At 43.6% G+C, this 22,216-nt stretch overlaps 1 protein-coding gene across 3 annotated transcripts in view; it reads right to left on the reverse strand.

Annotated features, from left to right (window-relative positions):
- Positions 1-22,216, reverse strand: part of MAD1L1 (mitotic arrest deficient 1 like 1) — a 348,897-nt gene that overhangs the window by 173,900 nt on the left and 152,781 nt on the right. For all 3 annotated transcript variants that reach the window (XM_082772513.1, XM_082772514.1, XM_082772515.1), the window contains exon 13: positions 4,006-4,062. In XM_082772513.1, coding sequence (XP_082628639.1) covers positions 4,006-4,062 — 57 coding nt within the window. The remainder of the gene's footprint in view (positions 1-4,005; positions 4,063-22,216) is intronic.

The following is a 22,216-nucleotide window of genomic DNA, read 5'->3' on the forward strand; positions in this document are numbered from 1 at the left end:
ATTTTATGCCATTCATTTTGCGATGACTACATCCTTGGACTTCAAATCTTCTTTACCTCCCACCCTGCTAAGCAATTCTTCTGATTCTTATATCCATCCTTCTTAATCTGCGGGAGGATGAAATATAATTTGGTCCAATAAGGAGTCTAGATTTCAGAGCCCACATGGGCCAAGCTGTCTTTGGAAGATGAAAGCCAAAGATACCCAGAGCACCTCAGGGCAGTGAAAATCCAGGTGATACTTTTCTTTTCTAAATACCAGCCTCACTTCCCTCAGGGATTAATGGTGGAAAAAGAATCTTGACATAAATGCCTCTGCTACAGAACCAGACTGAAGCAAAGTGTAAGATCAAGGATCACAGCTGTTGCCCGGGTGGCAAGCCTGAGCCAAACTATTTTGTCTTGTCTATACAGGGATAAGAAAAACGCAGATGAAAATTAGAAAGAAGTATCTTCTGCTTCCCTCCATCAGGGAAAGAAAGAATAATATGAAACAATCAGGAAAGCATTTTCCGTAATACTTTGGTGTGAGCGAAGCTAGCCCTCAGCTCTATGCCACAAGCACTAAACTAACATACCATAAGTAGGAAGATCCTGGGACTACAAAACAGGCAGCCATAGGTGCAAACCCTACAAGCCATCTCCTGGCACATCCTGCAAGTAAAGATGTTTGAACGCTACCCTTGATATAGGAAACTTCCAGTGCTGATAAAATTGTCAGAAAAGTGCTCATAAATACACAAAAATTGCAGGAAAGAAGCATGCTTAGGGCACAACAACAACAAAAACATTATTTCAGCAAAGAAAGGAAACAGAACACTCACAAAAGTGGGGGAAAATGAAGTCATCTGAGCAGCCTGGTGACTCTGATATGTACCATCTCTCAGAAGACTGCGCAGGTACTGCCTCCTTCTAACAGGAAGGCATTCAACGTTGGAATAAAGAAAAATAAATAACTGAAGGGTTAGAGGGAGAGAAAAATCAAAGTTTCATTGTTATAATTACACAGCACAATGATAAGGGTAATTTTTCTTAAATCAAAAAATAAATTCTAGGTTCAAGTTCCCTGAAGGATATAAAATATTAGAGGATTTTTTATGGTTGTAATCACAAACTCATTTCTCCAGCCACTACTGGCCGTGTCTAATTAGGGTAAAGTATGTTAATGATACAGCGGCACAGCCCAGAGACGTCTTCAGTTGCAATATTAATTGCATTTAGGGAAAGAAGCATGAATTGTGCTTATACAAGCTAATTAGTATGGGTTTGCTAATTAATACTGGAAAGTCAAACTACCTTTGTCTTGTCAACTGCAATTAGCTGAAGACATTTACATTTCTTTTTTTTTCCTCCTTCTGGTAGTCAGCTCACTTTTAGCTGACAAGCAACGGACTGGCGTGCTGCAGCACTGAGCGGCAGCGAGAGCTGCAAGCCCGTCCCGCGCTCCTCTAGGAAGACCTCGTGCCCTGGGCTAGCACAGGTTCAGCTCCTAACATCCCACGGACACAATTCCCTGAAATAGGGCCCTCTCCAACCAAGGGCACAAATGCAGATGCCATCTTATTGAGGCCACAATCCCAACAGCTTTATCCCACAGATATTTCACTTTTAAGTACTGCTCCGTGAAGAATGATTTACCAGGGCATCTGAGATGCTCCCTGCTGCATACAAGAAGCCCCAACAAACTCATTGATGAGATCCGACCAGCTAGTTCCCTAGCCCTAGAGCATGTTAATTCATTTCCAGTGCTCTGGGGAAGGTAAGAAAGCCATTAGCACTCTTCAGGGTGGAGGCAGAGATGTCACCTCTACAGAGGTTTATCCCCGAAGCCCAAAGACCCATCAGACTGTACGATAGCACCTGACAGGTGTTTATTTCTTTTCACTTAGAGCCATAAGCCTGTTTGTAGAATGGCTGATGAAAAGCAATATCCACATCTGTCAGCACCCAGAGCAGGAAGAGCTTTTCTGCACCCTCCCATCCGCAGCGGCTTAGCATCAAACCAGCAAGAAGTGGATCACAGGTGAAAAATTGGGAGAGGGATGAAAAGGGAGGAGAGATGCCAGGAATCCAAATCAGGCAAACAAGTGCTGAAGTGCCAACTTTGAATGAGTCTGAAAATAAGGCCATCCAGGTGAAACACTGATCTGGACAGAGGGAAAATAAACAAGGAAAGAACTTTTTGTTCAATGGCAGGGAGGAGAGCGAGGCTGCCGGAATAATGGCCGGAGCCTGGAGGCAGGAGGGTAATGAAATGGCCCCAACCAAAGGGGACAGACCTCTGCCACCCCTCACACTGCAGAAGACACATTTTCCCTACCAGTGAGGTTTCACTGGGGGATGGAGGAGAACCAAAGAAAGCTCCTCCAAAGATAGCTCCTCCAAAGAAGGAGCTACCTACTGTCATTTTTTTCCTCTAAAGGGAAAAAGAGGAAAAGCAATCTCCCTCTGTTTGAAGCAATTTTCTTGTATTTACTGAACAAAATTCAAAATGCTGAATAAAGCCCACACCTCAAAATCTGCAAACCATAGTCTAGAGCACTACAGAACACAGCCTGTTCATGTGAGATTGATGTAACCCTTACAACGAAGATCATAAGACCTGCAGTTTTCCACCAAGTAACCCTTGGGAATAGGCACCAAACACTGACTGCTTCTTTATCCTCTGCTGATGGATGATGCACAACACCAATTAATGCTTTAACACTGCAAGTCCCAGTTTCTCCAGCTCTCTGCTAGCTTGTTTAATACGACAAGCTTTTGAAGGCAAACAAGTAACTCAAACCCCAGGCTTAATGAGCCAAAAAGAAAAACTTTGAAATGCTTTAAAAAATGAGCATCAGAACATTAAAAACATAACAGCAAATTTATCCTCTGATATGTCCAGAGAGCACAATACAAAGTTGATTGTATAGCATTTAAAATTGTAACAAGGCAGTATGTAACGAGATCAGACAGTAAATAGGATTAATTCTGTTTTCTTTGGACATATCACACATCACCACAGAAAGTAACTGAGCATACAAAAACATTTGCCCACAATGCAAGACCACCCCAGACCCAGAGTCAATTAACGCTCTCATTAATGCAAATCTGCTGTTGAAACAACATGGGGGACCACAGACAAAGTAAAAAAAGAAACTATCAGATGTATGGCACCCTATTAATAGAACAGCAAGGGCACGCCAGTTCTGACCTTCAACGCCTTAGCAGAGTTAAGCAGACGACTAAAGTCTAGCATTAGCACTGTTGTTGAGCATTTGGTTTTCAGAGCAAAAATCTGTTTAGTACCTACTTACTAGCCCATCTTTTAATTAGTAACAAAATTAACCCAATGTAAAATATATTTAGAGAATGAGTGTCTGCATCTTGGATACTGCTCACATTTTTCTTGTGACTGGAAAAGTTGCAGGAATCCTGCAACTCACCCATCAGCAAAAACATTGGTTCACAAAACAGTTTAATGCTGACACCTCAGTTTAATGCTGAATATGAAGAATCATATACAAGTCATGAAACAACATATAAACCTCCCTACTGCCTGGTTTTGTGGCTTCTATTACTTTTGGTCCTTGAGGGAACTGCCAATAAAAAAGACAAAACCAGCAGAAAATTAACAGGCATTATAAAATACTAGTTTGTAGTAATTGTCGCATCTCATCTGCTTGTCCTTTGCACACTTGAGACTGAATCAAAGGCCCCCAAAGTAAGCAGTTAATTCAGGATGAAATTAAATGCTTCCTTCTGATCGAGAACTGGTAACAAAAAAAAAAAAAAAAAAAAAGCAAACTGCCAAAAAAAGAGGATGGCAGATCACTAGATCTCATCCAATGCTTGCTCCAGATAACCGCAGATACAAACAGTGCCAAGACTAGCAACAGTGATACAAACTTTTAAAATGTTTATTTGCTGTTCAGAGCTAAGTATTTGGAACTGATCCACTGTTCAAAGGCACTGAACTTTGCATATGTTACTGTAAAACGTTTAAAAAGAAATGAACACTTACCATCTCTGCTCTTTGTTTGTGATTCCCCACTTCTTCCAGAACTTGAGACAGCTGAGCCTTCAAGACAAAAAAAAAAAAAAGTCAATAAATAGAAAATTAAGTCTGGGACATATTTCAGAATTTTAATATGACTACATTGCTTTCCACCCACCCCCAAACCATAAAAGCCACAACATGATTTTCTCTGCACTGAAAAGGAATTTTAAGTGCTGGGTCTTGTTATGCCCTATGAGCATCCCATTACATGAGACAATCCTGTCCCAAAGAGCCTGCGGTCTACACACACAAGAACGAACAGGTTTACTGTAAAGAGGAGAGCCACTGGGGCAGAAATCCCAAATTTCAGTCTGATGGTCCAGTCAGAGAACTGTGCTTCCTCTCTGTTTCTTTTGAAGTCATGGAGAATGGTCTAAAACCCATCTAATTCTTTCTCCTATGCTTAACTTTAGAGAAAGAAGATGCTTGCCCAAAACTCCTGAAAGGAGAGGGAGCTTGAAGGGCACTTAAAAAAAAAATGTCTTGTTGAAATTTCAGGGCATGTGGCTGATTTTACCAGTCTCTACAATTGTGGTAGAATACCAAGAAAAGCCTCTCTGCAACACAACCCTACTGAATGCCTGTGAGAAAGACTTAATGCAAAGTGGTCGTTTTTTGTTTGTTTGTTTGAAGAGAAAGTTTGAAATTCAAAGAAACTCAAACCAGAGTGGAAATACCTTACTTTACCCTTTCAGAATTCCTGGAGAACTGGGAACCTGACTCAGAAGAAGAGCCTTCACCAAGTTTTCTTTATGAGAAAGAATTAAAAAAAAAAAAAAAAAAAACGAGTATTTTGGAGATGGTTAAGAGCAGGCACATTTACTACTTGAGTGCAATTTCTTCCCTTCTTCTATTTCACATCACTTTGCTAGCCTGCAATCAGCCTTTCTCTAGTTAGCAGAAAGCCCAGAAAATAGACACAACTAATGACAGAGAAACTAATTTAAACAATGTAAACAAACACAATAAGAAAAAAAAAAAAAAAAAGCTTCCTGCAAACTAATTCACATCATTTCAAGCAGATATTCATTAAAACCCTTCAGAGCCCCTCTAACAATCTCTCTCCACACATGAAATGGGTCTTTTGAGTACTACTTCCAAACCAGAAGCAAACAGCAAGCAGTTTATTACAATGAAAAGGAAAACATTAAGCTTTGGAGGCCAACGGCACTGAAATGCAAGCAAACAAAAAATTACAGTCTTCGGGTTCAGCACAGCGTAAGTTTAATTTTGCAAACAAACAACAAAACAGTTCAAAACCTCCCTGTCCCCAGAGCTCAGTGCAAACAGAAAAAGTTACGGATTCTTGCTGTGTAGGGCCTGGGATGATGTGACAATATTTAAGGAACAGACACTCAAATAAGATGAAAAAGGTTTTAATACAAGTCTGGGACCTGGCACAAGGAAATGAGACACACTCATTAAACACCGCAGGAGATGCCAGTCCCAACCAAACGCCGAGTGCATGTACAAGCAAGTAAGAAGAAAAACTCAAATTATCACCAAGTTTGATGCTGAAACATCAGGTAACTAGAAATTTGCAGGCAGCTGGGACAGACTTTTTTCCTGCTAATATTTAATCAGGTAGAATTACACCAGCGTTAGAATTAGAAAACATCCCCTCAGAGATGTTATTTACAGGAGATGCTGGCGTAGCCTTTGCAGAACACCCCAAGACTGACAGAATATTTTCGATCTTTAAAAAAATCTTGACTTCTCTGTACTTTTATTAGCCTTATCTGTATGAAGATGTATATGACCATTAAATGGGAACTGTTCTGAAGAAGATGCAAAGAGCTGCGAAGAATTACTTACTTGCCTACCACTCCTAAATTTGAGGGTTAATTCTCTATTCAATCTCCTGTTAGAGAGCACAGAGTTCTACAGAATCAAGGTGTAATTTAGGCTGGAAGAGGCCAGGTTGATCCCCTGCTTGGAGCAGGGTCAGCTCTACCAGGATGCTCAGGGCTCTCGATCAGCTCAGTTCTGCCTTTCTCCAAGGAAGCAAATTCCAAAGTATCTCTGAGCAACCTGTTCAGAGCTTGGATCACCTTCACAGAGGAAATATTTTTCTTTAAAATATCAAGACAATAGCACCCTAGGAACCCATTTAACTAGATAGCGTAAGAATGTCTGAAAGTACAAGGTGTTGATAAAACCCAGGGAAAAAAAAGGACAGAAAAAGGCCTCGTATATTTTACTTCAGGAAGAGGCTGCAAAATCTTTTGGACAGGAAAGAAATAATACAAAGGGATGAGAGAAATGAGAAATGCGAGCAGGAAATAGCCCATAATTTAACTTAAATATAGTATGTCTCGGGTAAAATAACCAAATACAAACCTGTCAAGCTGTTACGCCAACAGAGACCTAGAGGCAAACCTGGACAGCAAGTCCAAAACTGCAGCTTGCTAATGGCAGATCAATATGATTTGGAGAAGCAATCAGATAAGAATTAAATCACAGAGTAGGTTTTCTTCATTGCATTTATTTCTAGGCAGCTCATCTCAAAGGGAAAAGTAGCTGAACTAGTGGGAATTCAGAGAACAGCAACTAAGCTTACTAGATTGCTAGAAGAAATGATTTATGAAGATTAAAAGATTCTTAAATGTATGGTTTGACTACAACGCTCACAGAAGAGCAAAAGGGACATATTTAATGCCTTGTGAGCCATTACAGTGTGACCCACAGCTGCAGAGGAGGAGGCTCCTCCAGCACAGCTGAGCCCGGCCGAGGCGCTCACACAGGAACCCCGCCAGCACGGCAGCTCGCGCCCCGGGGCTGGAAGCACTGGGGTCCCCTGCGCCTGCTCTCGCCTGCCTGTGAAACAGATGATCTGAATGCTTTATCACATCCAGTTTGTAAACATTAGCCCTACCCCGGACTTTTTATTAGCTTAAATCAAATATTGAACCTAACTCAGCTGTTAGAGGACAGCTGCTTGCGAAGTGATTCACTGCCATATTCCTACTAGGCCACAAGAAAATACAACCTAATCACCAGCAGCATGACAGATGCACGCATTTTTAATTATGAAGAAGAAATTAGGCTCTGAACTTCTCCCCACACCTCACTTAATCAGAGTGCCTCGGAGGAGCTGCCAGCCACCGCGGCACTTTAAGGACGGAGCTGCAGAGGGCTCTGGCACGGCGCAGGACGGTGCGCTGAGCCCCAGCACCGCTGGGCAGCCTTGGAAGGACCTGAAAGAAATATTGCTATATTGCTTCTTATCATTTATCTTTCCAGGAATGAACTGGTGGATTTCTTGGTTCAATCCTCTCTGCCCACTCGCAGCCAGCGAACGCATGAGCAGTGAGCTTGAGGCGCTGCAGGTGGGCAAGGACGGAGCCAGGGTGGGCACACAAGGGTCCTTCACTCCCGGGCAGGTGGGGAGCGTCCTCTGCGGCAGATGCTGGAGCAGTTTGCCAGGCCCGTCTCTGAGCTGTGTGCTGGCAAATGCAATGGCCTATGGACATGTGGCTCCACTCTGTTTTACCTGCTTTTAGCTTGAACACGTTCACCTTGGTGTCTCAGGAGTCTCTCAGTACAAAAATCTTGTGCTGCATTTTCAGGATATGCATGGAAGTCATCTTAAAGCTCCAAGGAATTTCATGTTACTTAATACACGTGTTAAATTCCCACGGATCACTGAGCTCAAGCATTAAGAAATCTGATAAGCAAACAGATACCGAGTTTAAGAATCAGATAGACAAATACATGTAAAGGACGATTTGCCCACAGAAGGCAGCACAAACAGGTAAAGAAAATCAAATAAGTAGCATAAGCAGGGAAAAAAAAATCCTCTGAAGTATTCAGTCAATTACTTTAAGCCTCCAAAAAAACAGGGTTTGTCAATTCAAAACATTCATCTTACATGACAACACTGTCTAATCTACTGTCAGTGCTGCTGTCATCCTCAAAAGAGAGCGGCAGGGAAGGAAAGATAACCTGTGCTCCTGCCTTGCCAGGATACAGCAGCTGGGGCTGGAAGGAGCAGGAACAGTTTCCAAGGAGAGGAACTGATTCAGCTCCCAAGGAGACATTTCTGAATTGCTTAGCTTGCTTCCCTTCATCAATAATTAATCCCCTATACCTTCCAATTGTAGCTATTTCCACTGTATCTCACACTTCTAATGTGAATACAAACACAGGAAAACAGCAGGTGTGCAGGAGGGAAGCACAGGGGTCGGGAGCTGTGCTCTTCCAGCTCTGACAATGCTGAGGGAGGCTGCTCAGAGAGGGTCTTGGGGATGAAACCAAGGCAAACCGGTGATCCCAACGCAGGTGGTAGCAGCATCAGCAGCCCCACATCCCAGTCCAGGGGCTGAACGTGAGCCAGCTGCCCTGGCCGACAGGCAAGCAGCTCGGATGGGACTCACTTGTCAGAAAAAACGAGCTGCTCAGTCTCTAATGAGTGGTCGTTCTCTCCGCAACAATACCCGCCGCTCTACAAGCAATTAGCAAATCGAAGCGCTCTCTTTGTGGACCTGCATTAATGTACTCCTCTACGCTGCACATTAAATAGCTCATAGGTATGGCACAGCACAGGAGCAGCAACAACCAGAGACACAAAATTAAAGCTTGCTTCAAAGCGTTATGGAAGCAAAATTATGTGTGCTGCATACAGGGAATAAATCAAAACAACCTTCATTGCGAAACATCATTTGAGTCTTCTGCTTTCATCAGAAACCATGATTATCTTAACAGCCACCCCAAGACAATGCAGGTACTTTGCAAGGGAGAGAAGCACGCAGCACTTTCACTGCCTCAGATTCAAACCAGTCATTTTTATTCTTTCCCACGAGGGTGGAATGCCTGTGAACACACACAGCCGCCTATTCCTGGGCCGTGCTCGCACAGCCATAAATCCAAAGTGCGGGTCCCCAGAAGGGAAGGCACGTGCTGGGAGGGCAGGCACGGGGGGGAGAGGAGGAGGGTCAGCCTGGCAGAGCCGTAGCACAGCTGCAAAGCACGGCATTCCTACAGCCTGCCAAAGCCCAAGCTACCCGTAGCAGTATTTGATATGCAACAGTTGTCTGCAAATTCAAGTCAAGTGCGATGACTGGCAAATTTAGGTATAATGTTAATTAATAGCTATTTCAAATTAATTACCTCCTCAGATAAATTCTTGCCTCTCCTCTTCAACAAAGTTAGCACACAATTTAAATGCACGAGGCTGTACCTGCTTCCAATCACAGAAATATGGAGCCTTGTGCGTCCTAACATGCCCGATAATCGCTTCAGTTTCCTCGTGCTGGCTACCCCCCGTTCCCTGGGTAATTTCACAATACCTTATGAACCTAATCACCTACAAAGAAGATATAAGATGAAGCTCCTCTGCTCAAGCTAGATGGCCTTAGTGTGCGGCTAGTGTGAGGTGACCTACAACATGGTCCAAGCCAGCAAATCTTATCTGAAGGTGTAAGCTGGAGAAGGAGGGGGAAAAAAATAGCACATCACCACCTCTTTCCATTAGATTCAGGAGAAGCAGGTAGAATAATGTACATCAAAGCTGCAGCTGAAACGCAGAAGGAAATCCCAAAACATGGCTGCACTCCCAGGACGACTCTGATAAGGAAAGCAGTGATGGTAACTCTCAGAATTCAATCATAAATTAAAAACATATAGCTCTGTGCACTGCACTTATGAATTACATGGAACAATAGAGGGATGTCATGAAAACGCTTTGAAGAAATGGTGGGAATCACTAATTCTCTCGCTAGAGACACACACAGATATGTAACAAGATTCTGGCTTGTAGTGAAAACGGGAGGAAAACTTTGATTTCAGAAAAAAAAAGCCACAGACAGCTTACTCATGGGGGTGGCAGACTGTGACAGAAGTAACTCAGCCACTTGCAGTCAGACTTCAGTTTATTTGCATACTGCGAACCTGCATATTAAAACATTGTGAGAGCTGAAATGAAATTTTCATTAGTGTTCAATCTGAAATCTTACCCATGGGATTCAACTTCCAACAGTTAAGGCGTGCATGTGCCTGTTTTCACTTTAAAGCTATCTGTTCGTTTATATCACGGGAGCCAATACCTTCCGCCTTCAACCCATTAGCGCACCGTTACTGCAGATTGGTAGCCGTACAGCATTGTTTTAGCAGCTCCAAAATTACACTGGGTTAAATGGTCATTCCTAATTTAAAACGCTGTTTTGATGCTTCGTAGGAGAATTTACTGATCTTTCGCAAAATTGCATCATTTGAGATCACAATCAGTAGGACAGTCTGGGATCAGACACTGCTAAATAATGCCTTGCTGCTTTAGGGATTCAATCCAGCTGTTCTCAAGAAAGTTCTCCTGGTTTTAAAATCAAATGCACAGCCTGTATAAAGTGGGAAAGAACAGCTACAAATGAACGTTGGTATTGGCTCAGAAGCCTCGCAGCCACCCTGTTATTTTACAGGGGCTGGACCGGAGGTAGGTGGCAGCTGTCAGTGCAAAGGTGGAGGGGAAAATTCCCCAATGACTTCTGAAAGCTTTTCATAAATTCAGTATACAGTGAAGTGACACTGAGTTTTAGAAAAGTTGCAAAGGCAAAACAGAGACCGCTACTTACTGATATAATTTATCTCATATGGATAGGCTTAGAGCACAACCAGTATGTGTCTCAGGCCACTGCTTATATGGTTTTCGATGTGATTTAGTTGTTCTTAATTTACCCCAAGCAAGGACATAAAACACACGAAATTGGACTGGCTGTGAGAAGATGTCCCCGTACCTCCAAGGACTTGTGCTCCTGGGCATCGGATCGCAAACTGCAACACCCAGGGACCGAAGGCTCCGTGCTGGGCGGTGAAGGGTGATTTCCATCACAAAAGCAAGAGCTGCTGCCTGTCGAGAACCAGTCTCCTACTGGATTGGATGTGCGGCAGTGAAATGCCGCCCCCAAGCGAGAGACAAAAAGCAGCCGGTGAACAACACGAAGCATGAATAAAGCAAAGACTCCAGGGTGCTAACCAAAAAATGATACTGCAAATTGAAAAAATGCTGAAGTCATAGTTATAATTACTGAAGATATAGGGAAAACATCTGCAAGATATGAGCTCCTGTCAAACACACTATCAAGATTTACTGGACAAAGAGATAATAACCAGATCTTTCTCTTGCTCTAAAGTCCCAAGGACAGACCAATCCCTCTCCTTCTGTTTTGTTTTCAGAGGGACAGTCACTCAGTAACATCAGGAATTCTCGACAGGAGGTTTATTATAATGAAATCACACCAAATTCTCACTGGTTGAGCTATGAGAAAGGGGTGCAAACAAAGCCACTGCGAAACAATTGATGCAAGATATAATACCAAGCAAAAAAATACCCACATTTTTATTCCTGGCAAGTCACTCCACCTACCTCAAAGCAAGCTGCATAGTTCTGCAGCAGAGCCCTGGCTTTTGTTCTCACTCTGACGAACGATTGCTGGGACGCCTGGGGCAAATTGCTAAACTCTCCAAAACTCCTTTCCCACTCACCCCCTTAATGCAAAGATGATATTCACTCCGTAAAACCATCCAGCATTTTTGGCCAGAAGGTAATCTCTGAGTTCAAGGCTATCACTGACACAGAACGCACAGGATGGTCCACACCACTCAGGCAGTAAAAGGATTAAGCACCACATTAAGTGCACAACTCAGCACCTCCACGTCCAGAGGTGGCGGTACCCAAATCTCCCTGATCCTCAAAGCAAAGGTGACCTTCACAGCTGCAATAAAATACAGAACTTGGAGAAACATCCGGAACTTCTCAAAATCTACTCCATCAACACTGTTCACATAATCTCCCAGGCAGACACCGCTGGTTAAGGAGCACAGTACCAAAGCAAGCTGGGGGAATGGCAAAATGACATTATGTTCAGGAAAAGAAGAGTCCCTGGAGGTCAGAGCATCCTATGCCAGACAGAAACACTTACAGGAAAGCAGGTAGGTGCAGGTAGGGAGGAAAATAAGGAGCTCAGGTGTTACTAGATTTTTCGTGTGTCAAGAAGTGTCAGGTTTGCAAACATCTCTAAATGGCAGCATGCATTTGTTGATTTTAGTCTGAACTGCAACAGAGGTTGAGGCAAGACTCAGGTGCAACAGCTGAGCACCTCCTTTCCTCCTGGCTTTCCTTGGCGTTTTCACTCAGCACCTTCCTAAGGCAGAACACAGAGACCAAAAGATTAACAAAGCTCTGCAGGAATATAATACATATTTGCGATAGGTCTGCTTTCCTCCATCCTAATCAAATGGTGCTGCAGCCCCTAGGGAGAGAACACGCTGCCAAACAAAAATGCGAGCATGCAGCTGCTTCCTCAACAGCAAAGGGCAGCCTGACTGATGAAACTCTGCCAAGCCGATTGCTTCCAGCACTCCGCAGTCAGCCAGCAGAGCATCTCCTGGACACACACCGGTGACTCCCAGATGCTGATGGACTCTCCGAAGGAATCATTCCACATCACTGGAACACCCATCAGAGAAGCCTCTGCCACTAATATTCTCCTTGTAGGATCACAAATATTCCTACCTCAGAGAAGCAGCTGAGTACGCAATCTTCGCAGGGAGTCCCTTCTCTTTTGCTGCTCCCCCAGCAACGTTTTTAACCCAAGAGTTGAAAGATAAACTGGCATAAAATCTCTTTGTTCAGGGATGACCATAAATCCCTTGCCAGAAGTAAACCAGATTATTCATCTATTAGTGCAACAGAAAAGCATTAGGTGAGCATCAGGTCATTCCGCAGGGATGAAAACGAATGCAAACCCTTTGGAGAACACTGAACAGAATTAATTTTACTGTGTGGTAATCAAATCTCTAAAGTTGAAATGGAGGGATCCCAGCACCAGGTTCTGAAATGCATGTAGGGTCTCTGGGATTCAGTCTCATCATCACTGTTTCAGTGATCTGTAAGTCATTCCAGGATCCAGTGAGCACAATGTTTTCAGGTTGCATCAGCCCTTCCTGAACTGGGAAGCAGAGGTAGAGACTACAGGAAGAAAACGCGGGAGCTAACAGGGATGTAATCCCTTGCTATCAGATGTAATGACAAAGGTGGCTGGGAAAGGGGGTAACAGTTGTTTGTGCATTTGGTTGTAATTTTCTTGCAAAGTTCCAATGACAGCTTTTTTTTTGTCCTTCTTTAGATTACCAGCAGAATGATTTCAGGCTTCAAAACCCCTGTCCTAATGAAAGCAAACATTAGCACACGCCAAATCAAAAGAGAATCTCAAAAACTAGAAGTGGTAGCAAAATGACTGCCAACATCCCTACCAAATTGTGAAATCTGCCAGTCATCCTACATGGTACATGTTTTCCAGTGCCTCCTCCCTGGATCTAGGTTCTCCCTCCCTCTGTCAGTTGCCTCCAGCTAGGTTTGACAGCTAGGGGAAAATAAATGACATTTAGTAGATGAAGTCCGTAAATTAGCCAACAAAAATGTTCACTCTTATCCATTCATCAGAAAAAATGGTGGAATTACATATCTCCACCTAAAAAAGCCCTTCTAATTTCAGCCCGATGAGTCAGCACTGCTGTATCTCATCACTAAGAATGATTCATTGTCAGTGCACTTCTCAAAGTCAAGAATAAGGGTATTCACCCCAATCCACTGTCATCTCCTGACTACTCTGAATCCAGGCACTGTGTTTGCATACAGTATTGTTCCAATGATTTATGTGATTGTGTCACTTTTAATTTCAGTGTATAAAGACATATTGTCAGTCCATCAACACAACACAGCATTCTCTTTTCAGGGGGCTGACAAGTGAATACCTGGACAATCCTCTTGCTTGCCAAGAAGGAGAGGTCTCTACAGCCCGATACCCAGAGGTGGCAATGCTGCTGAAGATGTGGGTGGCCACTATCATTTAAGAGAAACATTAATACCTGCTTATGAGTTATAAGAGGGTTTTGTGCACGGATTAGACCCAAAGGTCTGTAGCTGGATGAAACAGAGCACCCGAAACTAAAAAGCAGCACAGTTGTTTTATAGTCTCCTAATATCACAGCCACTTTAGCTGTGATAAATCTTTAGAACTATTAAAACAAGGCTGCTGAACAACTCGTACTGACCACAGCACCCCTAAGGACTGAATGGCAGCACCTTCCTCTGAGCTGCCCAAGGCTGTTTGGCAGCTGGCAATGCACAGTGGCAGTCCCAAAAAGATGTCTATGTGCTATGGGCCTGTTCCCAACCACTTCTCACTGCTAATCCATGCAACACACTCCCAGCAGCACCCCTCAGACATGCAGCTGGCTTCCCAACACAACCACTGTGAGATTCCCAGCCAGCAACCATCACCAAGGAAGCGAAGATCCACATTAAAAACTTTTTTTTCTTCTGGGTTAATTTTAATTTAGTTTGATGTCATCCTGGTTCTCTGTACTCCTGCACAGGTTGTGCTAGCTCAAATGAAGGTCAGGGAAAGGTTTAAGGCAGTGCTGCCCTTGAAAGAAAGGCTTGTGAAATTACAGCCAGCATATTTTTGGCATCCAGCAGAATCGTGGGTAAAGTACCTAAATCTCAGAGGGTCTCACACAAATTTGAAACACTCTTGAAAGTTGCTAGGAAACAACATTCACCCTCCAGACAGGGTTGTGCAATGTTTGCTCTGACGAAGCAATGCTTGTATTACCTTTGCTGTGTTTGTTTAGGACCTGTCTCTTCTGCTGCCGGAGTATTTCCAGTCTCTAGTCTGGGCGTGTAGCTGGGTCTTGCTTAATAAGGTAGACATTACACTTTAAAGGTAGCACTTGTAATTAGCAGAAGCGCACTGCTCAATTCCTGTTCCAGACAGGGTTTTCCAAATGTCACGGTGTGCTTAGCACAGCTGATCTGCTCTGACGGCTGCTCTAAATGCGACTGACCTAGGAGGGCACAGAGTAAGAATCGAGTTGTATCACAGGAGGTGAGATTAAAAAATGAATAGCATAATTCCCTGCTTTTGTCCTGCATGTTGATTTTCATGGGTTGTCTGTACAGCACTGGGAGCAAGGTAACTTTACTTGAGAGATTCTCCTTTGCAAGGCAGAAGGGATGCTCACACTTGGAGGCCAAGCAGGAATTTCTCTTGGAATTTTATACCTGCTCTCTGGGTCAGCCCACCAGAAGAAACTGCCTTCTCCTGGTTGTCCTGCCAGGCTACCATGGCACCAAAATACAGAGCACTGAGGGGAGTAAAAAATACTAAAAAATTAAAATCAAAAAAGTTTTAAAAGCTTGCACTGGTACTGGCTGCTAAAACCATTTTACAGAGGCTCTGACAAATCCAGCACCCTTCAGAGACTCAATTGAAAACAGTATTTGCTTTCTAAATTCATTTTGGAAAAGCAAAAACAACCTTAGTGATTACCAGCAATACACAGCATTAAAAAAAAAAACTCTCAATTCCCAACAAATACCTACCCACAACAACAAGCCCCTACGCTAGCAGAAGAACATCACTGCTCGCATCTCCAGGTACTGCATGAATCAGTGGTTTCCAGTCTCCTTGCAGACAAGCTTCACTTCAAAAATCCTGGTAACAGTCCACACCTCAGCATGGCTCATGGACTCAGCAAAAGCCCATCCGAGCTTATTAATGTAGGTGTCATGCAACATCTCACCTGCGATGTGCTTGTGCCTCACCCACAACTCCTGCCTCGCTGTTTGGGCTACGCCAGCACAAACTTAACACACTTCTCCAGAAGACACCGAAGATGATTAGCACCAACCCTGCTCAACAGAAGGACAAAGCAAAGCACAAGGAGCACGCGTCCTCTGCAAGGCTCCAGAAGCGATGGCAATTTACAATTATAATATTGTACTGCATCATTGTTGTTCTACAAGCAGGAGAGGACTTAGTGGCAGAATTTGCCTAAGGTCGTGTGACTGTTGGGGGGGGAAAAAAGGAGGGTTAACAGTACTTCTACCAAGAGACAGTCCTTCCACTGAAAAAGTAAAAAAATAAAAATAAAAAAAAATCCCTCCAAGATGAAAACTAGAAGGAAAATTTGTGTGAAATGCATTTTTACCCCCCTCAGATAAAATCAGGCATGCTTGCACACCATTGGTCATGCTCCCCTAAACCTCCATGAATAGGAGCAAAACCTTTCCACTGTTATTCGAAAATATATTCAAAGTAAACAAATCCCAACGGGATTTAAGCACAGTATAAAAGCTTCAGCAAAAATCATTGGGAGAAAAAAAGGAAACCAACTAAAAGGATCCTCTCTTGGCACACTCTTGAAAAAAGGATTTCCTACATTTCTAATTGACTGCCACCATGGCTTAAATGAATGATCTATAAATAGGCAGCAAATTCAAAGCAAGCATCTGAAGGAAACATCCAGTTTTTGGGTTGTTTTTCTTGTTATTGCTTAATCATTTCTTGGAAAGGGGATGGCTAACAAGGTAGGACAAATGTGGTTAAAAGATAAAGAAACAGAAAAGGATGGGGAGTGGGAGGGAGGGATAGAAGCACACATGATGAAGTTCAAATGTATGAAGTGCACAAATCCATTTCTGACTCCAGCTTTCCACAGGGCTAAAGGATGGGAGGAGATGCACACAACTATGTCAGAGCAGCAGCTAGGCGCTGTGCTATGCTCAGGGTAAGCAGAGACAGGAAGAAAAAGAGGTACCAGACAGCATCCACAGCATGCACAACACGATAGCCGGCTGCGGGGCTGGCTTGGGTGCAGAAGTTCATTTGGCTGTGGTTACAGAAGCAGCGCTCAGGGTGGGTGCTGTGATGGAGCCGCTTTCTGCAGGCAGGCTGAGGCTGGTAGCTCAGTCGTGAGGAGACGGGAAAAATCCGCTTGTGATTCAGGAATGAGAACGCCCTGAAGATCTCCTCAACTCTAAGAAGGCTTTTTTGTTATCATTAAATTCTTATCTGAAAACTCAAGCTTCTGCGGGCCACCTCAGACTAATTTCTAGTCTTTCCTTCATAATGGGTCCCATACACCATTAAGTGCACTCATTAAAGTAAAGCACTGGAAGTGTTCGAAGTGTTCGTGCAGCTGGCTTGTGGTAAGGGTCATCCAAAACAGGAGTGGAATGAAAGCTGTTAAAGTTAAGTAACCATCCACATCGTAAGAGAAGTGAAAATACTTGAACAACAAAGCTGGAGGAATGTGAGTCATTCCCAGAGAGAATCTGGCTTCTGGAAAGCATTTGCGGGAAAATTTCTAATAAACTCCATTTTATTAGACTGAGTAACTGTTTCTCTAAATAACTGCAATGTTTTTTCCATTGCTCTTGTTGCATCCTGTCCACTCACTCTCCTCCCCTCTCCCCACATTTGGTCCAAATGCCCACAACATTCCCAGTCTTCAGCTTTCCAGCATCCATCAAAGCAGCCAACTTAATTATCCTTTTTAATTACTCCTCTTAATCCTGTGATCCTTCTTTCAAAGCCCAAAGGGGGCTCTCACAGAATCCAAGGAGCAGAAGACCTTCTGGTTTCTTTTTCCAAGGTGTTTGGCTACCTGCACAGCCCTTTGTGACTCCGGGGAAGTCGTTCCTTGCACCTCCAGGGCAGATCCTGCCCAGCACGCGGTGCTTGCTCACGGCAGCCGAGGAACAGCTCCCAGCCTTCTCTGTGCGGGAGGCCTGCCCCATGCCACCTCTGTACAGATTTACAAAAAAATCACCTGCAACAAGGGGAATAAAAGATTAAACAAACCACCCTTGCACAGCACAGGTATGATACAGATGCTGGGCTTCCCAACCATCGGTTTAATTTACACTGTAAAAACTCGTGTGACAGTTGCTGTGAAGGGAAAGTGCAGGATTACCCAACCTGGGGCTGAAGTCCCTGGTTTATCCAATAAAACAGACACAGCAAAAGGAAGAGAAGCGCATATTTCCTTGTGTTGCCCCATCAGTGTTTCTCAATTTTCATCTGAAAGGATTAACTCCAGAGGGAGCACTGCAATTTTATCCTAACCACGGTCCGTTCAGCCCTTGGCCCTTCTGCTGAGACTGCCAACAAAGACGCCAGACAGGATGGTATTTTTGAGATGCGAGTGTTTATCTTCCCCGAGCAAACCAAACAGCAACTCATTTCAGGAAAGCAATCCAGCAACTCACAATCACTTCTCGCTCCAGCAAATGCAGACTGACAAGGCAAAAGGTGAAGCAGCCTGATGGTCCCATTAGAAACCCTTGAGTTTCCTCGCACCTGAGTGTCTGTCTAGCAAAGCCGTGCTGTAAAGTATAAAAGATCTCCATTTGGCAAGGCAAGGAACAAATTCAGAACAAATGCCAAGATAATCTCAGTTGTTAGCTCCCACCACAAAGGTACAAGACGTACTGAATTGGGTGCTCTGCGGCTCAGCGCCGTGCTTCAGAGCCGCGTGCACGCTCGCAGGCGGAGGGGCATTGCGCAGGACGCGGTTAGTGCATGCAGCCAACGCTGCAGGTGGAATTAAATCAAACAGCAGCACCAGGTACAGCAACACGGGGCATGGCAGATAGCTCCCTTCTGTAAATATTTGCGGATAAGGGCTGGGAACAGTTTGGGGTTTTATCCTTCTGTTCACACTTACATTTTCTTTCTTCTTAACCAAGCAGATAAAGAGCTAGGAGGTTTCACCTTTGCCTGCGTGCCAGGAGGGCTGATCTCAGGGCATCACCAGCCTGTTTGTCCATCACAGGCTGATGGATGCCAGAACTACTCTCAATTCACTCTTTGTCAAAGAGAGGTTAAATAAAATGTACTCTTGTTTGAGGAGTGGCTGCATTTGTACCGTGCAGCAGCTCCCAGATGTTCACGAAGACTCGAGAGCGACCTCTTGGCTCTCAGTTCCCCGCTGCTGTTCAGAAACAAGAGCTTTATCCAAAGAGCAAATAGAATGCAGCAGAAACCAGTCTCAGCAACAATTACAATAACATAATTTGTAAAGTGCTGATGGGCTGTAGAAGCCAGCTACAGGGAATTTGAGTTCTGTCTGGCCTAAATAAAAAGGTGCTCATTATCTGCAGAGAAAATGTCACTTATGAACGATAAGGTCGTGCTGCACCGTGAAGATAAACATCATTTCTCCATATAGCTGTGATAGTCTCATCTACTGTCTTCCGAAACGTACATAAACAACAAAGCAATAAGACGGCTGTAGAATTAGCTTGGGATGCTACATTGTTTTAAGAGCATAAAGCAGGTCATCTGGGCCTCTATAGACATTCCTTCCTGAACTAGCACCAGGAACACCTACCTGTATACACCTACACCGTGCCATTTTGGTAACAATAATAAATAAATAAACCCTGACACTTTCAAACAAGCTTGGTATCAGGTATGCTGGGAGAACTTAAGACCAATCACATCTCACATTGCTATGAACATCCACGGGAATTACACACATCTGCATTGGTGGTTCTGTGCTCGGACACCCCCAGGCAGCCTATGCCAACCGTATCGAGCACCTGTACTTCAAATAAACACCACACATAATGGTAACAGCTTCCCCCTTTTCCAGGGTTCTGCATGCTGCCATGCAGCAGCTGAGAAACAATTAAGCACACTCAAACGATCTCTGACTTTGTCTCTTCCCCACTTAACAAAAATGGCAGTGTCAGAGCCCTGGGGTCTCCATCGGCTCATTGGTTTGTGGTCTCTACCACAAGGCCAGGTCCCAGCTTTGCCCTGCAGAGCATGGACTTGAAGAAAATTCAGAACTTGTGGGATCTCAAGAGATGTTCCCATGAGGTAATACTGATACAGACATTTATTACTTCTTCCTATATATAAATGATGTCTGGTGACTGTCTCTATACAAATAAGCCTTGAAAAATCTCTCTCCTTATGCAAGATACTCTACTTAAAATAACCTCCATGAAACAATTACTCTGTTCCCTTTCACAGCTACTGAATATATCACTGGGGTTTTAAACAGTGTAACTCATCATCTTTCAAGATTCTTGTGGACTTCCCATAAAAATTAAAAATATTCCAGTTTAGCAACTCTTCCCAGAAAATCAGGTTTCCAAAGGAAAAAATGAGCTGTTTTAGTAATTTTCCAAGAGGAAGTGAAGTTGATGTTGCAAGACTTCGAGGTTGTAAGTCCAGCATTTGGAAAGCAGGCAAGAAAACATTGAATAGATAAAAATCAATGCTTTAAAACAGAAATCAGTTTGACTTTTAATGGGGTCTTGAATAGGACTGAAATATGAATGTACATCTGTCAAAGCTAAGCTCACTATAGCCGTTACGGCCATTTAAACAAATTGAAAATATAAATCACCTCAGTCTGTCAAAATAATGTGCCATGTATTTCCTATCTGTGTTACTGTCACCACAGTAGGATTCATGACACATGTATTGCACAGCAGCGCTGCCTGCTCTATAAAACAGCATAAATCTCAAAAGGAAAACGGTACAACTTGCCTTACAAGAAGACTGTGACTTTCTCCAAAACTTAGGGCTTTCAGTTTGTTTTGCTGAAAAGCTTTTAGCAGAATCAAAGCACGTTTGACATTAGCACTGATTAAAGCAAATAGATAAATTGCAAAGCCTCTGAGAAAACAGAATTGTTCCTTACAATTTACTTGGACCACCCCTGAACAGAGGAGATCTATGTCAGCAGCTTAGTTTTTATTCACAGCTTGGTGAAAACCCCTATCAGCTGGCTTTTTCACTTATTCTCTTCCCAGTCTTCTCCAAGCATTAGTAGGCTAAGCACATTTAAGTAAAAATGGAAGGGAGAAAAACAAGAGAGAACTCCAGCAACCTTGCTTCAAACGCTGTTCAAGTTAGGACTTGCAATAGTATTGTGCTCTAATTCATGAGCTTAATAAGAAATTAATAAGAGTGGGAAGAGGGGAAAGCTGCAGTGCATGGACAAACCCGTTCATAGCAGGGATAAGATGTGGAAGCAACCACAACTTGTAACTCCAGAGAAGAAAGCACTGAAGGTGAATAACTGGGTATGTTCTGCAATAAAATAATTGCAATCGTCTCTGGCATTTAGGCACCATACAACGTGCTCACGTGCTGTGCTGACCCAGGCTTTCAGACTGATTAGTTCCCAGAAGAAACGCCCCTTCCACTGTTGGTGCTTAAGACCAAAACTGGAAATAATCCATGGGCTTCAAGAAGAAAACCAAGACAGCAGCTACTGCTGTTCTAATCTCCACAATAAGCAAAGCATGAAGTGGGTGAAGAAGGATCTTACAGTTCGTGCAAACTGCAAAGAGCAGGAGTGTGAGGATCCACGAGTGCATGGGAACACGCCTGTGCTGCTGTCATTTCCTCAAAGTGTACACATTAAGACTAGGAGGTAACAGGACTGGAACAAGGCTCTGTAGCTGGAAAATGAGCAGGGCAGAAGTGTGTTGAGTCACGTAGCAAGGCTGCTGGCTCTCCATGTACACTGCCCAGCACGGCACCGAGCCCCAACTCCATGCCCAGGGACAGGAGGCAGGGATCTCAGTGCCGAGCCCTCTGGCCCCGGGCTGCCCCCATCCCTTTGCCCAGGTCCAGGAATGCAAGGAGGACTGACACCTCCAGGGCAGAAAGAATTACAAATATTGGCCCTGCAGGGAAAGCTTTGGAAAAGCCCAGCTATAGATAAAAGTTGATGGTGTGTTTTTAAATAGAAAATGATCATTAAAACCTTAATCCCTGTTTCCTACAGGAGGCCATCATTGTGAATTAAAAGATGACACGAAAACACTCATAAATACATACTTTAAATACTAAATTATGCAGAGATCATGTAATTATTCTGAAATGAAGCACTATGAATCACAGAATTCAAATCCAATCAGTTTAAAAATCAACCGATCTCAACAAGTTCAGCACATCTCTTAAGATGCTCCGACAAGCGCTTTTTAATGTCATTAATACAAGGCAGAACTAAGGAGTAGCTAACATTTCTCTGGCATTTTATGAATGTGCAATCTTCACTTCTTATTTTTTCACAAGATACTTCCTTGTTTCTCTCAGAATTGCTTAGTTTCCACAAGCTGCTGAAGCTTTCATCAATGCAAGAATGTTCCTGAGTAGTAGTGCTAATAAGCAGAGGACATTAAACATCAGCCTTAGCTCTGAGCTTCCCAACACTGAGGATGGATTTACCCTAACGAGCCAGGCACCAAAATACCCTTTGGGCTGAGCCACATGAACGTGTCCCGCCTGCTTGAGGTGTTGGGCTGGGTGTGCTCGGAAGCACCTCAGAAATAGGATGGGGCATTGCCTCCATGGGGTCCCATCAC

Source organism: Aythya marila (assembly GCF_965140915.1).
Source record: "Aythya marila genome assembly, chromosome: 15".
Taxonomy (NCBI): domain Eukaryota; kingdom Metazoa; phylum Chordata; class Aves; order Anseriformes; family Anatidae; genus Aythya; species Aythya marila.